The sequence below is a fragment of the Ambystoma mexicanum genome, chromosome 1p (genome assembly GCF_040938575.1).
Source record: "Ambystoma mexicanum isolate Mex_15411 chromosome 1p, UKY_AmexF1_1, whole genome shotgun sequence".
NCBI classification, from domain to species: Eukaryota; Metazoa; Chordata; class Amphibia; order Caudata; family Ambystomatidae; genus Ambystoma; species Ambystoma mexicanum.
In genome coordinates, this window is record NC_090921.1 from 21,540,925 (window position 1) to 21,558,862 (window position 17,938).

Here is a 17,938-nt window from a genome sequence, read left to right on the forward strand (position 1 = left end):
CCAGGAGGGGGAAGCCACCGGAGCCAGGAGAGACTCGGTGCAAAGTGCCATTGTGGAGAACTTGGATTTGATGCGAGAGCCTTGTTTTATGGAAAACATTATCACATAAAATGTACTAATGTGTGTACTACTTACGCAAGGCTGAACTTTCAGTTGTCCCTCCTTCTCTAGAACCCGGATGATCCTTGCTAAGAGGCTCATCCTCATCTTCAATCTTCACACGGATCATTACAACCTTAGTCTCTTTGTGAGAAAGTTCCCCCTCGTCTTCCAGAAACATCCGGTCTGTGGAGTGTTCATAATTCAGGACAGAAGGTCGCTGTTTTTCTCCAACATTCGCCTCTTCTATATAGTCCTGAGAGTCACTGGAAGATGGCTCCTCTCCTACTTCAACCTTCACCCACTCCAGGGGGTCCTCGCAATTGCTTGGAAAACATTCTTCCCCTTGGTCCATACATGGCTCAACCTCTTCTTTAATCTTCACCTGATGCTGCTCTTCCTCATGCTTCATAGGGTCCATGGAGTCCTGGAGATTCTCTGCGAACGGCTGGGTGATGTTTTCTTCTTTGATCACTCTCTGTACATAGTCCTTCCGTCAGTACAAGCCAGACCATCCTTCACCCTGATCAAAGAAAGAAAAAACAAACGTTCAGGATGTATATGATATGGCATTTATAACATGCCTGTACATGAGTGTATCTAGGCGCGATGTATGCTAACATTTATTGGACTTGAGGTCAGCTAATACATCTGGCCCTCAGCAGAGATTAATCTGGCCAACAAGCACATCTGGTTTCACCACACAGCAGGGGTCTGCAACTCTCCAGATGTGTTGGTCTACAATTTACAAGGTCCCTTGCCATTGACTATGCTGGCTAGGGCTGATGGGAGATGTAGTCCAAAACATCTGAGAGCCAAAGGTTAGAGTGCCCTGACAAAGAGGATTGATGCAACTACGCACCAATAATCTATAACCTAAAAGATACACAGCACAGCACCACTGGCGTGACCAGAGCTCAATACTTCACACATGCAAGTGGCTTTGCAAGTGCTGCAAGTCAGACCTATCGCTCTGTCATCAATGTGAAATGATTGCGCCATGGGTGAGGAGTGGGATTGGGATGTCTGCGGAAGAGTACCCTTCAGTTCAACACCTCCCTCCACTTCCCAGGAGATGCACCACTGCGCCACGTTGGGGTAGTCGCTTCCAAAACTCTTTACCTCCTGTTCCAACTTGATGGTTCGCAGGGCCCGGTATCACCGCACACCCACAAACATGAAGCTACAAGCTCCAAGAGGGGGGGACTATGAGCTATAAGTTAACCCATGCAACATATGAAGAAGAGGGAATGCGACAATGCGGCATCCTGGCCAGTGTCACAAGTCTACGTTAATTCAGCTATTATCATTTCTTTTTGGAGTCCTTTCTTTGAATGCATTTTGTAAGTTAAGATACACGGCATTAAAGAACTATTTTCCGGAGTTAATGTCTGCTTTTCTGCTTGGATAACAAAGGCAATAAGAAATCACAATACACAACAGCTTCACTTTCCTTCGGGAAGCACAATCAGCAACTTCAAATATGGCTCTTCATACTATTGGTTATTGAGACTGTAAGGAACACATGGTGGCAACAGTAAGACAGACACAAGTGACCGCTGTTCAAGGGTGCTTATTGAACTTTTGCAAGGGTCTGATAAACGCCTATCTAATCCTAAATCTACCGATGGGAGCAAGCTATGGCCATCAAATAATAATAACGCAACTCTAGTCGAGTCTTCTCAAAATAAAAGGGTCTATACTAAAAAAAATAAAAACTATTGGCAATCCTTACCACTAATTTTCAAATAATGTGGGGTAATGTTCATGAAAAAAGAAAGAAGTGTTCACAAAATTATATGTCAGGATGCTCGGGCCGTTGGCCTCCTTTCCCCACGTTTTCAGCACGGGGCAAGGCGGCACACTCAAGCAAAGCACACACCCTGGACTCTGCAGCACGAGGATATAATTCCACTTTCACACTTTAGGACCTTTTGTGTCCAGGCTCTGTACTTCTTGCAAGTCTCATGACCGAGAGGGCCTGGTGTACAAAAACAACACACAAACGTTATTTTCCTTTAACCAGTATTAAATCTGGGTGTTTTCCCTGGATCCCCCTCAGCCAGGCTCAGAGCCCTTTCAAAACAATGTTTAGAGAATTATTTCTTGGGTGACTCATGGTTCACCCCGGATCCCCCTAAACCGGGGTCAGATCCCTTTCTTTCACTCAATTAGTCTCCCTGAGCCGGGCTCGGATCAATTGTGATGTACTTTAAACTATCAAACACTTTTGAATGTGCACAGGGTTTAGCTTGACCCGTTGCAGGACCACTTCAATCTCAATATTCCTTTTTCTCACAGTTCAACATCAGTTGGACACCTAACAGAGACTTTCAATTGAGCACTCACGTGGCGTCGGACTGCTCCGTCTACAGTATCTTTTCTTGGCCTCCCAAAATTCAATTATAAAGTTCAACCACTTCTTTGGTTTCCAATTATATTTGCGTTGCTCGTTACCAACGCTGCATACTGTTCTCTTTATGCAACGTTGCCACTTGCAACCTTAGGTCAAAACACAAGCTGGTTTGATATCAGTCTCCCTGACTCAACGGCTCTGTTGTCTTTACTGATGCTGCTTTGTTGTAGGAGCCAAAGACAGTACCATGGCGGCAATCGCTCCTCCCTGCCTTTGATATCGATGCAGGAGACCCCCGGGTACCTTCGACACACTATGCAGGTTTTGTCAGCCATAGATCCTGGTCTTGGGTTTCTTGCTTTCCAAGGCTCACAAAAGTAACAGTCTTTAAAGGTCAAGGTTCTCCTTGTATTAAGCTGCCATCTTCGAACTGCTGTTTCCTCGTGAGCTTTGTCTCGCTCAGGGTGTACTTTCGTGATCCGCCTTTTATCTGCGTGGGGAAGTGTGATGGAAGTCAGGTGTGTGTAATGATCAGTAATTGCTTGACACTGGCTGATCATTGTAGTGGGACATGTCAGGTATACGGCTCTGGTGTTAGTCCGTTGTTGTTCACGGTGTACTGTCTGTGAGAAAGTGTTTGTGTCAGGAAAGGGAGTAGGGGGATTGAGTTCCTAGGCATCCTACCTGGTTGGATGGGGAAAAGGTGTTATAAGGAAGGGGATACCGCGTCTCAACCTCCGGTGTTCCACTTCCACTCCCCGAAGACCCCTCATCCAGGTGATCCTCCCGCACTGGTCCACCCCCAGGAACTGGATCCAAAAGCGATAGCCGTACCTGGCCACCTGGATGACAGATCCCTGGTGACTAATCGGTGAGACATCTTCAAGTTTCTCAGAAGACTGACCCTTTCTACAAAATGGGGGAGAGCACCACTGCCTTCCCCCCAAACCTATACGGAAATCTACCATGTCGGAAAATAAGAAACAGAAAGAAAGAAACAGTCACATCTGCTCCAGCCAAATCTAATATATTCCCACCTGCAACTTCCAATAAGAAATCATAATCTAAGATAACACTGTTCACTTTTTCATAAGATAAATGTTATTTTGAAACATTCAGTTTTCTACAAGAAGGTCCTTAAACAAATGCCTCAAAGAAAGAGTTGTTAAATGGATTCCACAAGTAAAGCCTCATCGAGTACTTCCTGAGATCGCACAGCACCTCTGAAGTTCCTACAAGGAAATCAGAGTCTCTTCACATTTAGGGGCTCCACGGGACTAGACTGCCGCAGTTGAGATGTTGTTACTCACCCTCCTTCTGGAGAACTTCGCAGGGACCGCATGTTGAGGGGCGCCTGGAGACCAGGCAAATGACAGCGATATGGAAGCTTGGGTGTGGGTGCAGTAGCTGTTGGTGAAGGCATCAGTCGGAGGCCTGGAAGCAAACCAGCATCTTCCCTTTGAGGTTTCTGACAGAGTGTGTAGCCTTTAGGGGAGGGGGTGTGGGCTAATGTTGCAGGCTTCATTGGGGTGACGGGAAAGGAGTGTGGGCTAATGTTGCAGGCTTCAGTGGGGTGACAGAGAGGGGAGGGGTTGTGGGCTAATGTTGCAGGCTTCAGTGGGGTGACAGGGAGGGGGTGTGAGCTAATGTTGCAGGCTTCAGTGGGGTGACAGAGAGGGGAGGGGTGTGGGCTAATGTTGCAGGCTTCAGTGGGGTGACAGGGAGGGGTGTGGGCTAATGTAGTATTCACTGGGGTGACAGAGGGGGGGGCTAATGTTGCAGGCTTCAGTGGGGTGACAGGGAGGGGGTGTGAGCTAATGTTGCAGGCTTCAGTGGGGTGACAGGGAGGGGGTGTGGGCTAATGTTGCAGGCTTCAGTGTGGTGACAGAGAGGGGAGGGGTGTGGGCTAATGTTGCAGGCTTCAGTGGGGTGACAGGGAGGGGTGTGGGCTAATGTTGTAGTATTCACTGGGGGGGCTAATGTTGCAGGCTTCAGTTTGGTGACAGGGAGGGGGTGTGGGCTAATGTTGCAGGCTTCAGTGGGGTAACAGGGAGGGGGTGTGAGCTAATGTTGCAGGCTTCAGTGTGGTGACAGAGAGGGGAGGGGTGTGGGCTAATGTTGCAGGCTTCAGTGGGGTGACAGGGAGGGGTGTGAGCTAATGTAGTATTCACTGGGGTGACAGAGGGGGGGGCTAATGTTGCAGGCTTCAGTGGGGTGACAGAGAGGGGAGGGGTGTGGGCTAATGTTGCAGGCTTCAGTGGGGTGACAGGGAGGGGTGTGGGCTAATGTAGTATTCACTGGGGTGACAGAGGGGGGGGCTAATGTTGCAGGCTTCAGTGGGGTGACAGGGAGGGGGTGTGAGCTAATGTTGCAGGCTTCAGTGGGGTGACAGGGAGGGGGTGTGGGCTAATGTTGCAGGCTTCAGTGTGGTGACAGAGAGGGGAGGGGTGTGGGCTAATGTTGCAGGCTTCAGTGGGGTGACAGGGAGGGGTGTGGGCTAATGTTGTAGTATTCACTGGGGTGACAGAGGGGGGGCTAATGTTGCAGGCTTCAGTTTGGTGACAGGGAGGGGGTGTGGGCTAATGTTGCAGGCTTCAGTGGGGTAACAGGGAGGGGGTGTGAGCTAATGTTGCAGGCTTCAGTGTGGTGACAGAGAGGGGAGGAGTGTGGGCTAATGTTGCAGGCTTCAGTGGGGTGACAGGGGGGGTGTGAGCTAATGTTGCAGGCTTCAGTGGGGTGACAGGGAGGGGGTGTGAGCTAATGTTGCAGGCTTCAGTGGGGTGACAGGGAGGGGCTGTGAGCTAATGTTGCAGGCTTCAGTGGGGTGACAGAGAGGGGAGGGGTGTGGGCTAATGTTGCAGGCTTCAGTGGGGTGACAGGGAGGGGTGTGAGCTAATGTTGCAGGCTTCAGTGGGGTGACAGGGAGGGGCTGTGAGCTAATGTTGCAGGCTTAAGTGGGGTGACAGGGAGGGGGTGTGAGCTAATGTTGCAGGCTTCAGTGGGGTGACAGGGAGGGGGTGTGAGCTAATGTTGCAGGCTTCAGTGGGGTGACAGGGAGGGGGTGTGAGCTAATGTTGCAGGCTTCAGTGTGGTGACAGAGAGGGGAGGGGTGTGGGCTAATGTTGCAGGCTTCTGTGGGGTGACAGGGAGGGGGTGTGAGCTAATGTTGCAGGCTTCAGTGGGGTGACAGGGAGGGGGTGTGAGCTAATGTTGCAGGCTTCCGTGGGGGGAAAGAGAGGGGAGGGGTGTGGGCTAATGTTGCAGGCTTCAGTGGGGTGACAGGGAGGGGTGTGGGCTAATGTTGTAGTATTCACTGGAGTGACAGAGAGGGGGGGCTAATGTTGCAGGCTTCAGTGGGGTGACAGGGAGGGGGTGTGAGCTAATGGTGCAGGCTTCAGTGTGGTGACAGAGAGGGGAGGGGTGTGGGCTAATGTTGCAGGCTTCAGTGGGGTGACAGGGAGGGGTGTGAGCTAATGTTGCAGGCTTCAGTGGGGTGACAGGGAGGGGGTGTGAGCTAATGTTGCAGGCTTCAGTGGGGTGACAGGGAGGGGGTGTGAGCTAATGTTGCAGGCTTCAGTGGGGTGACAGAGAGGGGAGGGGTGTGGGCTAATGTTGCAGGCTTCAGTGGGGTGACAGGGAGGGGTGTGGGCTAATGTTGTAGTATTCACTGGGGTGACAGGGGGGGGGTAATGTTGCAGGCTTCAGTGGGGTGACAGGGAGGGGGTGTGGGCTAAAGTTGCAGGCTTCAGTGGGGTGACAGGGTGACAGGGAGGGGGTGTGAGCTAATGTTGCAGGCTTCAGTGTGGTGACAGAGAGGGGAGGGGTGTGGGCTAATGTTGCAGGCTTCAGTGGGGTAACAGGGAGGGGTGTGAGCGAATGTTGCAGGCTTCAATGGGGTGACAGGGAGGGGGTGTGAGCCAATGTTGCAGGCTTCAGTGGGGTGACAGGGAGGGGGTGTGAGCTAATGTTGCAGGCTTCAGTGGGGTGACAGGGAGGGGGTGTGAGCTAATGTTGCAGGCTTCAGTGGGGTGACAGGGAGGGGTGTGAGCTAATGTTGCAGGCTTCAGTGGGGTGACAGGGAGGGGGTGCGAGCTAATGTTGCAGGCTTCAGTGGGGTGACAGGGAGGGGGTGTGAGCTAATGTTGCAGGCTTCAGTGGGGTGACAGGTAGGGGGTGTGGGCTAATGTTGCAGGCTTCAGTGGGGTGACAGGGAGGGGGTGTGAGCTAATGTTGCAGGCTTCAGTGTGGTGACAGAGAGGGGAGGGGTGTGGGCTAATGTTGCAGGCTTCAGTGGGGTGACAGGGAGGGGTGTGAGTTAATGTTGCAGGCTTCAGTGGGGTGACAGGGAGGGGGTGTGAGCTAATGTTGCAGGCTTCAGTGGGGTGACAGGGAGGGGGTGTGAGCTAATGTTGCAGGCTTCAGTGGGGTGACAGAGAGAGTAGGGGTGTGGGCTAATGTTGCAGGCTTCAGTGGGGTGACCGGGAGGGGTGTGGGCTAATGTTGTAGTATTCACTGGGGCGACAGAGGGGGGGCTAATGTTGCAGGCTTCAGTGGGGTGACAGGGAGGGGGTGTGGGCTAATGTTGCAGGCTTCAGTGGGGTGACAGGGAGGGGGTGTGAGCTAATGTTGCAGGCTTCAGTGTGGTGACAGGGAGGGGTGTAAGCTAATGTTGCAGGCTTCAGTGGGGTGACAGGGAGGGGGTGTGAGCTAATGTTGCAGGCTTCAGTGGGGTGACAGGGAGGGGGTGTGAGCTAATGTTGCAGGCTTCAGTGGGGTGACAGGGAGGGGGTGTGAGCTAATGTTGCAGGCTTCAGTGGGGTGACAGGGAGGGGGTGTGAGCTAATGTTGCAGGCTTCAGTGTGGTGACAGAGAGGGGAGGGGTGTGGGCTAATGTTGCAGGCTTCAGTGGGCTGACAGGGAGGGGTGTGAGCTAATGTTGCAGGCTTCAGTGGGGTGACAGGGAGGGGGTGTGAGCTAATGTTGCAGGCTTCAGTGGGGTGACAGGGAGGGGGTGTGAGCTAATGTTGCAGGCTTCAGTGGGGTGACAGAGAGGGGAGGGGTGTGGGCTAATGTTGCAGGCTTCAGTGGGGTGACAGGGAGGGGTGTGGGCTAATGTTGTAGTATTCACTGGGGTGACAGAGGGGGGGCTAATGTTGCAGGCTTCAGTGGGGTGACAGGTAGGGGGTGTGGGCTAATGTTGCAGGCTTCAGTGGGGTGACAGGGAGGGGGTGTGAGCTAATGTTGCAGGCTTCAGTGTGGTGACAGAGAGGGGAGGGGTGTGGGCTAATGTTGCAGGCTTCAGTGGGGTGACAGGGTGGGGTGTGAGTTAATGTTGCAGGCTTCAGTGGGGTGACAGGGAGGGGGTGTGAGCTAATGTTGCAGGCTTCAGTGGGGTGACAGGGAGGGGGTGTGAGCTAATGTTGCAGGCTTCAGTGGGGTGACAGAGAGGGGAGGGGTGTGGGCTAATGTTGCAGGCTTCAGTGGGGTGACAGGGAGGGGTGTGGGCTAATGTTGTAGTATTCACTGGGGCGACAGAGGGGGAGCTAATGTTGCAGGCTTCAGTGGGGTGACAGGGAGGGGGTGTGGGCTAATGTTGCAGGCTTCAGTGGGGTGACAGGGAGGGGGTGTGAGCTAATGTTGCAGGCTTCAGTGTGGTGACAGAGAGGGGAGGGGTGTGGGCTAATGTTGCAGGCTTCAGTGGGGTGACAGGGAGGGGTGTGAGCTAATGTTGCAGGCTTCAGTGGGGTGACAGAGAGGGGGTGTGAGCTAATGTTGCAGGCTTCAGTGGGGTGACAGGGAGGGGTGTGAGCTAATGTTGCAGGCTTCAGTGGGGTGACAGGGAGGGGTGTGGGCTAATGTTGTAGTATTCACTGGGGTGACAGAGGGGGGGCTAATGTTGCAGGCTTCAGTGGGGTGACAGGTAGGGGGTGTGGGCTAATGTTGCAGGCTTCAGTGGGGTGACAGGGAGGGGGTGTGAGCTAATGTTGCAGGCTTCAGTGTGGTGACAGGGTGGGGTGTGAGTTAATGTTGCAGGCTTCAGTGGGGTGACAGGGAGGGGGTGTGGGCTAATGTTGCAGGCTTCAGTGGGGTGACAGGGAGGGGGTGTGAGCTAATGTTGCAGGCTTCAGTGTGGTGACAGAGAGGGGAGGGGTGTGGGCTAATGTTGCAGGCTTCAGTGGGGTGACAGGGAGGGGTGTGAGCTAATGTTGCAGGCTTCAGTGGGGTGACAGAGAGGGGGTGTGAGCTAATGTTGCAGGCTTCAGTGGGGTGACAGGGAGGGGTGTGAGCTAATGTTGCAGGCTTCAGTGGGGTGACAGGGAGGGGTGTGGGCTAATGTTGTAGTATTCACTGGGGTGACAGAGGGGGAGGCTAATGTTGCAGGCTTCAGTGGGGTGACAGGGAGGGGGTGTGGGCTAATGTTGCAGGCTTCAGTGGGGTGACAGGGAGGGGGTGTGAGCTAATGTTGCAGGCTTCAGTGTGGTGACAGAGAGGGGAGGGGTGTGGGCTAATGTTGCAGGCTTCAGTGGGGTGACAGGGAGGGGTGTGAGCTAATGTTGCAGGCTTCAGTGGCGTGACAGGGAGGGGGTGTGAGCTAATGTTGCAGGCTTCAGTGGGGTGACAGGGAGGGATGTGGGCTAATGTTGTAGTATTCACTGGGGTGACAGAGAGGGGGGGCTAATTTTGCAGGCTTCAGTGGGGTGACAGGGAGGGGGTGTGAGCTAATGTTGCAGGCTTTAGTGGGGTGACAGGGAGGGGGTGTGAGCTAATGTTGCAGGCTTCAGTGGGGTGACAGGGAGGGGGTGTGAGCTAATGTTGCAGGCTTCAGTGGGGTGACAGGGAGGGGGTGTGAGCTAATGTTGCAGGCTTCAGTGGGGTGACAGGGAGGGGGTGTGGGCTAATGTTGCAGGCTTCAGTGTGGTGACAGAGAGGGGAGGGGTGTGGGCTAATGTTGCAGGCTTCAGTGGGGTGACAGGGAGGGGTGTGGGCTAATGTTGTAGTATTCATTGGGGTGACAGAGAGGGGGTGGGGGGCTAATGTTGCAGGCTTCAGTGGGGTGACAGGGAGGGGGTGTGAGCTAATGTTGCAGGCTTCAGTGGGTTGACAGGGAGGGGGTGTGAGCTAATGTTGCAGGCTTCAGTGGGGTGACAGGGAGGGGGTGTGAGCTAATGTTGCAGGCTTCAGTGGGGTGACAGGGAGGGGGTGTGAGCTAATGTTGCAGGCTTCAGTGGGGTGACAGGGAGGGGGTGTGAGCTAATGTTGCAGGCTTCAGTGGGGTGACAGGGAGGGGGTGTGAGCTAATGTTGCAGGCTTCAGTGGGGTGACAGAGAGGGGAGGGGTGTGGGCTAATGTTGCAGGCTTTAGTGGGGTGACAGGGAGGGGTGTGGGCTAATGTTGTAGTATTCCCTGGGGTGACAGAGGGGGGCTAATGTTGCAGGCTTCAGTGGGGTGACAGGGAGGGGGTGTGAGCTAATGTTGCAGGCTTCAGTGGGGTGACAGGGAGGGGGTGTGAGCTAATGTTGCAGGCTTCAGTGGGGTGACAGGGAGGGGGTGTGAGCTAATGTTGCAGGCTTCAGTGGGGTGACAGGGAGGGGGTGTGAGCTAATGTAGCAGGCTTCAGTGGGGTGACAGGGAGGGGGTGTGAGCTAATGTTGCAGGCTTCAGTGGGGTGACAGGGAGGGGGTGTGAGCTAATGTTGCAGGCTTCAGTGGGGTGACAGGGAGGGGGTGTGAGCTAATGTTGCAGGCTTCAGTGGGGTGACAGGGAGGGGGTGTGAGCTGATGTTGCAGGCTTCAGTGGGGTGACAGGGAGGGGGTGTGAGCTGATGTTGCAGGCTTCAGTGGGGTGACAGGGAGGGGGTGTGAGCTGATGTTGCAGGCTTCAGTGGGGTGACAGGGAGGGGGTGTGAGCTGATGTTGCAGGCTTCAGTGGGGTGACAGGGAGGGGGTGTGAGCTGATGTTGCAGGCTTCAGTGGGGTGACAGGGAGGGGGTGTGAGCTAATGTTGCAGGCTTCAGTGGGGTGACAGGGAGGGGGTGTGAGCTAATGTTGCAGGCTTCAGTGGGGTGACAGGGAGGGGGTGTGAGCTAATGTTGCAGGCTTCAGTGGGGTGACAGGGAGGGGGTGTGAGCTAATGTTGCAGGCTTCAGTGGGGTGACAGGGAGGGGGTGTGAGCTAATGTGGGGGGTTGACAGAGCGCATAACCAGGGAAGGGATGCTATTGCTCCGTTGTTTTCGGATTCCTTGCTGATGGGTGAGGACCAGATCATGTGCTACAATGCCAGCTGTGGCCAGTGGAGGGGGAGACAAATGTTGAGCTGTTACAAGAATACAAAGAAGAAATGACGGCCGCAGGCTGGCAGTGATGGCCCTACAATTGTCATCTACTTGAGAAGAGAGGCTGAGCATGACACTGCACATAGCCAGGTGTAGGCGGGTGAGCATGACACTGCACATGGCCAGGTGTAGGAGGCTGAGCATGACACTGCACATGGCCAGGTGTAGGAGGCTGAGCATGACACTGCACATAGCCAGGTGTAGGAGGGTGAGCATGACACTGCAGATAGCCAGGTGTAGGAGGGTGAGCATGTCACTGAGGATACTCAGGTGTAGGAGGGTGAGCATGACACTGCAGATAGCCAGGTGTAGGAGGCTGAGCATGACACTGCAGATACTCAGGTGTAGGAGGCCGAGAATGACACTGAGGATAGCCAGGTGTAGGAGGGTGAGCATGACACTGCACATAGCCAGGTGTAGGAGGCTGAGCATGACACTGCACATGGCCAGGTGTAGGAGGCTGAGCACGACACTGCAGATACTCAGGTGTAGGAGGCTGAGCATGACACTGCACATAGCCAGGTGTAGGAGGCTGAGCATGACACTGCACATAGCCAGGTGTAGGAGGCTGAGCATGACACTGCACATGGCCAGGTGTAGGAGGCTGAGCACGACACTGCAGATACTCAGGTGTAGGAGGCTGAGCATGACACTGCACATAGCCAGGTGTAGGAGGCTGAGCATGACACTGCAGATACTCAGGTGTAGGAGGCTGAGCATGACACTGCACATAGCCAGGTGTAGGAGGCTGAGCATGACACTGCACATAGCCAGGTGTAGGAGGGTGAGCATGACACTGAGGATACTCAGGTGTAGGAGGGTGAGCATGACTCTGCAGATACTCAGGTGTGGGAGGCTGAGCATGACTCTGCAGATACTCAGGTGTAGGAGGGTGAGCATGCAGATAGCCAGGTGTAGGAGGCTGAGCATGACACTGCAGATAGCCAGGTGTAGGAGGCTGAGCATGACACTGAGGATAGCCAGGTGTAGGAGGCTGAGCATGACACTGCAGATAGCCAGGTGCAGGAGGCCGAGCATGACACTGCAGATAGCCAGGTGTAGGAGGGTGAGAATGACACAGCAGATAGCCAGGTGTGGGAGGCTGAGCATGACACTGCAGATGGCCAGGTGTAGGAGGCTGAGCATGACACTGCAGATAGCCAGGTGTAGGAGGCCGAGAATGACACTGAAGATAGCCAGGTGTGGGAGGCTGAGCATGACACTGCAGATGGCCAGGTGTAGGAGGCTGAGCATGACACTGAGGATAGCCAGGTGTAGGAGGCTGAGCATGACACTGCAGATAGCCAGGTGCAGGAGGCCGAGCATGACACTGCAGATAGCCAGGTGTAGGAGGGTGAGAATGACACAGCAGATAGCCAGGTGTGGGAGGCTGAGCATGACACTGCAGATGGCCAGGTGTAGGAGGCTGAGCATGACACTGCAGATAGCCAGGTGTAGGAGGCCGAGAATGACACTGAAGATAGCCAGGTGTGGGAGGCTGAGCATGACACTGCAGATGGCCAGGTGTAGGAGGCTGAGCATGACACTGAGGATAGCCAGGTGTGGGAGGCTGAGCATGACACTGCAGATGGCCAGGTGTAGGAGGCTGAGCATGACACTGCAGATAGCCAGGTGTATGATGCAGGTTTAGGCAGTGCTTTAAGCAGGCCAGGGCCAGCCGGGCCGGGCATAACAGTCTACAAAATGTGGGGCTGAGCCGGGCCCCCAATCCCACCACACCATGGTGGGACACATTATCCTACCACGACCGCAACGGGAGATGCACCTGCCATTTTCAAGTGAGACAAGCTGACAGAAGTGCCGGCCAGACACAGCGTCGCTCAAACAGGTACTTCTGTCAGTCACCGTAACTTCCTCTTGTGAGCCCTGTTTATTGCAAGTGAGAATAAAAAGGCAGAGTACAGCTGGAAGGACGGGTGGGTAGAGTGGCACACGTGGAGGAATCTATAATAAAGGTAGAATCTAAGCTGAATGTGCTGGGGTGTCATGGCCCGCATTGTCAATACTGTGACAAAGTCAGGCCACCAGACTTTCCTCACCAGACGTGGAAGGGTCTCATCAGCTGAGAGTAGCCAGCCTACTGGGGCTGGGGGATGCTGCAGAGACCCCTAAATAACTGTGTCCATGTCCTGACAGGATCAATGCCATATCGCTTTCTAAAGAGCCCATTATCCCTTTACTTTATCTTATAAAGCCGGAGCTACAGACTTTGGCCATGGGAACCGCCACACTGCACCAAGGTACAGCTATTCTTACAACTCATTGGGCTGAAGACACAGCTATAAGAACCTCCCCAAGAACATTAGAGCGAGAGGGGAGAGTTGTGGGAAGAAAGCGCAACCACAGCACCAGAACCCCTTTGCAGATAAGCAGACCACCCGACCTTTGCTGGACCAATACTGGAGGAGGTGGATCGGGCAAGAGATGGCACAGCACAGGCCCCTACCTGAGTCACAGCCAAAAAACAACAGAGCTATCAAGTGACCTGATATGATACCTGCCCTTATAACCTCACACACAATGATGCCCTCAAGTCAAACCTATGGGTTCGGACTGCTGTGACAAACTGGAAATGGCCTCGATATATAGGTACAGTGTATATCAAAGTTAATAAATCGCACCCTACACACAGTGAGCAGGAAAGCAGACGGCACAACAACCTTGCTGTTGGGCTCCCTTGCTAGATAAAGAGAGGATGTGGCAGGCAAGCTGTGTCCACATGTAGTCAATGGCCTGTTAAATAGAACATGCAATGTGTGTTGAACAAACAGGATTCAGGCAGCCTACCTACTAGACAAGCCGAGGATATAGCCAAGGAAGCCGTGTCCTAAAGAGCCAAGCAGAGATCTAAATCCTGTGCAACAGGCTTTTCTCAGACTGCATGAACCAAGAGCTGAAAAGGTGAATCCAACCTTTCAAACTCTATGTTCCCTCGCTAGTCAAACAGACGAAGACTCCAAAGAGCCGAGAGGAGAGCTAAATTCAGACTTCTCTGTGTAACTCACTTTTCTCAAAACCACATGAGCGAAGAGTTAAAAAGGGGAAGTTGTCAAAATCCAATCTTCACTTGTTCACACTCAGTAGAGGTCAAAATGTGAATTCTAGAACAGGCATTGGATGTTTTCATCTTACAGTCAACATTTTTGACAGCCACGTTATATATATAGGATGCATCTAGAGAGATGACAAGTACTCACAGCAGATGGGCCTCATTCCGAGGCTGGCGCTATCCATGGAATAAATAGCACCATGGTAAGCAACCATGGAGCTATTTACTCCATGGAAATCCGGCATGGTGAATGGAGTAATTACCGGTCCATTCCAAGGTTGGAGGGACCGGTAATTCCCCATTCACCATACCGGTTCCCCATCCCCATTCCTGCCCCCATAGGGCTCAATGGGAATGGGGAAGGAGTAAATTACGGCACCGTAAATTACGGTGCCGTAATTTACTCCAAGGTCCCTTTGCGGGTTGGATTTTTAACGCCTGCTAAAAGCAGGCGTTAAATGCCAACCCGCAAAAGGGAACTCGGAATATGGTGGTAAGTGTTAACGGTCACCGTTGCCATTAACGGTGACCGTTAACCCTTACCTCCAGCCTCGGAATGAGGCCCGATGTCTTCAATGGCGCAAGCCTCACAGGTGTGCCCGCTGGGGAGAGTAGGTAAGACGAGAGTGCTCGCGTTGCTGAATTTGGACTGGGCATGATGTTAGCTTTTAGAGCAGGAAATATGTATTTTTAAAATTGTATGCATTTAACCTAGAAAACTGTTGTTATTTTACACCCAAAATGACTATAGCTTATGCAATCTTTCTGGTATTTGGGCTTGTAACTTGTTATGCCCCAACTACAATTAGGGAGGTGACAGACAGTCTAGGTGCAATACAGTGCTCGATGCAGAACAAGACGGCTGTGAGGCGGTGAAACTGAATCATCTATAGACGGAGGTCCTGCTGCGAGGTGGTGAAACTATCATCATCTATAGACGGAGGTCCTGCTGCGAGGTGGTGAAACTATCATCATCTATAGACGGAGGTCCTGCTGCGAGGTGGTGAAACTGAATCATCTATAGACGGAGGTCCTGCTGCGAGGTGGTGAAACTATCATCATCTATAGACGGAGGTCCTGCTGCGAGGTGGTGAAACTGAATCATCTATAGACGGAGGTCCTGCTGCAAGGTGGTGAAACTATCATCATCTATAGACGGAGGTCCTGCTGCGAGGTGGTGAAACTATCATCTATAGACGGAGGTCCTGCTGCGAGGTGGTGAAACTATCATCTATAGACGGAGGTCCTGCTGCGAGGTGGTGAAACTATCATCTATAGACGGAGGTCCTGCTGCGAGGTGGTGAAACTGAATCATCTATAGATGGAGGTCCTGCTGCGAGGTGGTGAAACTGAATCATCTATAGACGGAGGTCCTGCTGCGAGGTGGTGAAACTGAATCATCTATAGATGGAGGTCCTGCTGCGAGGTGGTGAAACTATCATCTATAGACGGAGGTCCTGCTGCGAGGTGGTGAAACTATCATCTATAGACGGAGGTCCTGCTGCGAGGTGGTGAAACTGAATCATCTATAGATGGAGGTCCTGCTGCAAGGTGGTGAAACTATCATCATCTATAGACAGAGGTCCTGCTGCGAGGTGGTGAAACTGAATCATCTATAGACGGAGGTCCTGCTGCGAGGTGGTGAAACTATCATCTATAGACGGAGGTCCTGCTGCGAGGTGGTGAAACTGAATCATCTATAGACGGAGGTCCTGCTGCGAGGTGGTGAAACTATCATCTATAGACGGAGGTCCTGCTGCGAGGTGGTGAAACTATCATCATCTATAGACGGAGGTCCTGCTGCGAGGTGGTGAAACTATCATCATCTATAGACGGAGGTCCTGCTGCGAGGTGGTGAAACTATCATCTATAGACGGAGGTCCTGCTGCGAGGTGGTGAAACTGAATCATCTATAGATGGAGGTCCTGCTGCGAGGTGGTGAAACTATCATCATCTATAGACGGAGGTCCTGCTGCGAGGTGGTGAAACTGAATCATCTATAGACGGAGGTCCTGCTGCGAGGTGGTGAAACTATCATCTATAGACGGAGGTCCTGCTGCGAGGTGGTGAAACTATCATCATCTATAGACGGAGGTCCTGCTGCGAGGTGGTGAAACTATCATCATCTATAGACGGAGGTCCTGCTGCGAGGTGGTGAAACTATCATCTATAGACGGAGGTCCTGCTGCGAGGTGGTGAAACTATCATCATCTATAGACGGAGGTCCTGCTGCGAGGTGGTGAAACTATCATCATCTATAGACGGAGGTCCTGCTGCGAGGTGGTGAAACTATCATCTATAGACGGAGGTCCTGCTGCGAGGTGGTGAAACTATCATCTATAGACGGAGGTCCTGCTGCGAGGTGGTGAAACTGAATCATCTATAGACGGAGGTCCTGCTGCGAGGTGGTGAAACTGAATCATCTATAGACGGAGGTCCTGCTGCGAGGTGGTGAAACTATCATCATCTATAGACGGAGGTCCTGCTGCGAGGTGGTGAAACTGAATCATCTATAGATGGAGGTCCTGCTGCGAGGTGGTGAAACTGAATCATCTATAGATGGAGGTCCTGCTGCGAGGTGGTGAAACTATCATCATCTATAGACGGAGGTCCTGCTGCGAGGTGGTGAAACTGAATCATCTATAGACGGAGGTCCTGCTGCGAGGTGGTGAAACTGAATCATCTATAGACGGAGGTCCTGCTGCGAGGTGGTGAAACTGAATCATCTATAGACGGAGGTCCTGCTGCGAGGTGGTGAAACTGAATCATCTATAGACGGAGGTCCTGCTGCGAGGTGGTGAAACTGAATCATCTATAGATGGAGGTCCTGCTGCGAGGTGGTGAAACTGAATCATCTATAGACGGAGGTCCTGCTGCGAGGTAGTGAAACTATCATCATCTATAGACGGAGGTCCTGCTGCGAGGTGGTGAAACTGAATCATCTATAGACGGAGGTCCTGCTGCGAGGTGGTGAAACTATCATCATCTATAGACGGAGGTCCTGCTGCGAGGTGGTGAAACTGAATCATCTATAGACGGAGGTCCTGCTGCGAGGTGGTGAAACTGAATCATCTATAGACGGAGGTCCTGCTGCGAGGTGGTGAAACTATCATCATCTATAGACGGAGGTCCTGCTGCGAGGTGGTGAAACTATCATCTATAGACGGAGGTCCTGCTGCGAGGTGGTGAAACTGAATCATCTATAGATGGAGGTCCTGCTGCGAGGTGGTGAAACTATCATCATCTATAGACGGAGGTCCTGCTGCGAGGTGGTGAAACTGAATCATCTATAGACGGAGGTCCTGCTGCGAGGTGGTGAAACTATCATCTATAGACGGAGGTCCTGCTGCGAGGTGGTGAAACTATCATCATCTATAGACGGAGGTCCTGCTGCGAGGTGGTGAAACTATCATCATCTATAGACGGAGGTCCTGCTGCGAGGTGGTGAAACTATCATCTATAGACGGAGGTCCTGCTGCGAGGTGGTGAAACTATCATCATCTATAGACGGAGGTCCTGCTGCGAGGTGGTGAAACTATCATCATCTATAGACGGAGGTCCTGCTGCGAGGTGGTGAAACTATCATCATCTATAGACGGAGGTCCTGCTGCGAGGTGGTGAAACTATCATCATCTATAGACGGAGGTCCTGCTGCGAGGTGGTGAAACTATCATCATCTATAGACGGAGGTCCTGCTGCGAGGTGGTGAAACTGAATCATCTATAGACGGAGGTCCTGCTGCGAGGTGGTGAAACTGAATCATCTATAGACGGAGGTCCTGCTGCGAGGTGGTGAAACTATCATCATCTATAGACGGAGGTCCTGCTGCGAGGTGGTGAAACTATCATCTATAGACGGAGGTCCTGCTGCGAGGTGGTGAAACTGAATCATCTATAGATGGAGGTCCTGCTGCGAGGTGGTGAAACTATCATCATCTATAGACGGAGGTCCTGCTGCGAGGTGGTGAAACTGAATCATCTATAGACGGAGGTCCTGCTGCGAGGTAGTGAAACTGAATCATCTATAGACGGAGGTCCTGCTGCGAGGTGGTGAAACTATCATCTATAGACGGAGGTCCTG

The 17,938-nt window shown here is 52.7% G+C and overlaps 1 protein-coding gene across 2 annotated transcripts in view; it reads right to left on the bottom strand.

Moving 5' to 3' along the window:
• LOC138564266 (zinc finger protein 883-like) overlaps window positions 1-17,938 on the bottom strand; it is a 91,149-nt gene that overhangs the window by 45,373 nt on the left and 27,838 nt on the right. For both annotated transcript variants that reach the window (XM_069642896.1, XM_069642897.1), the window contains exon 2: window positions 136-622. In XM_069642896.1, the coding sequence (XP_069498997.1) occupies window positions 136-520 (385 nt within the window). In that variant the 5' untranslated portion in view covers window positions 521-622. The remainder of the gene's footprint in view (window positions 1-135; window positions 623-17,938) is intronic.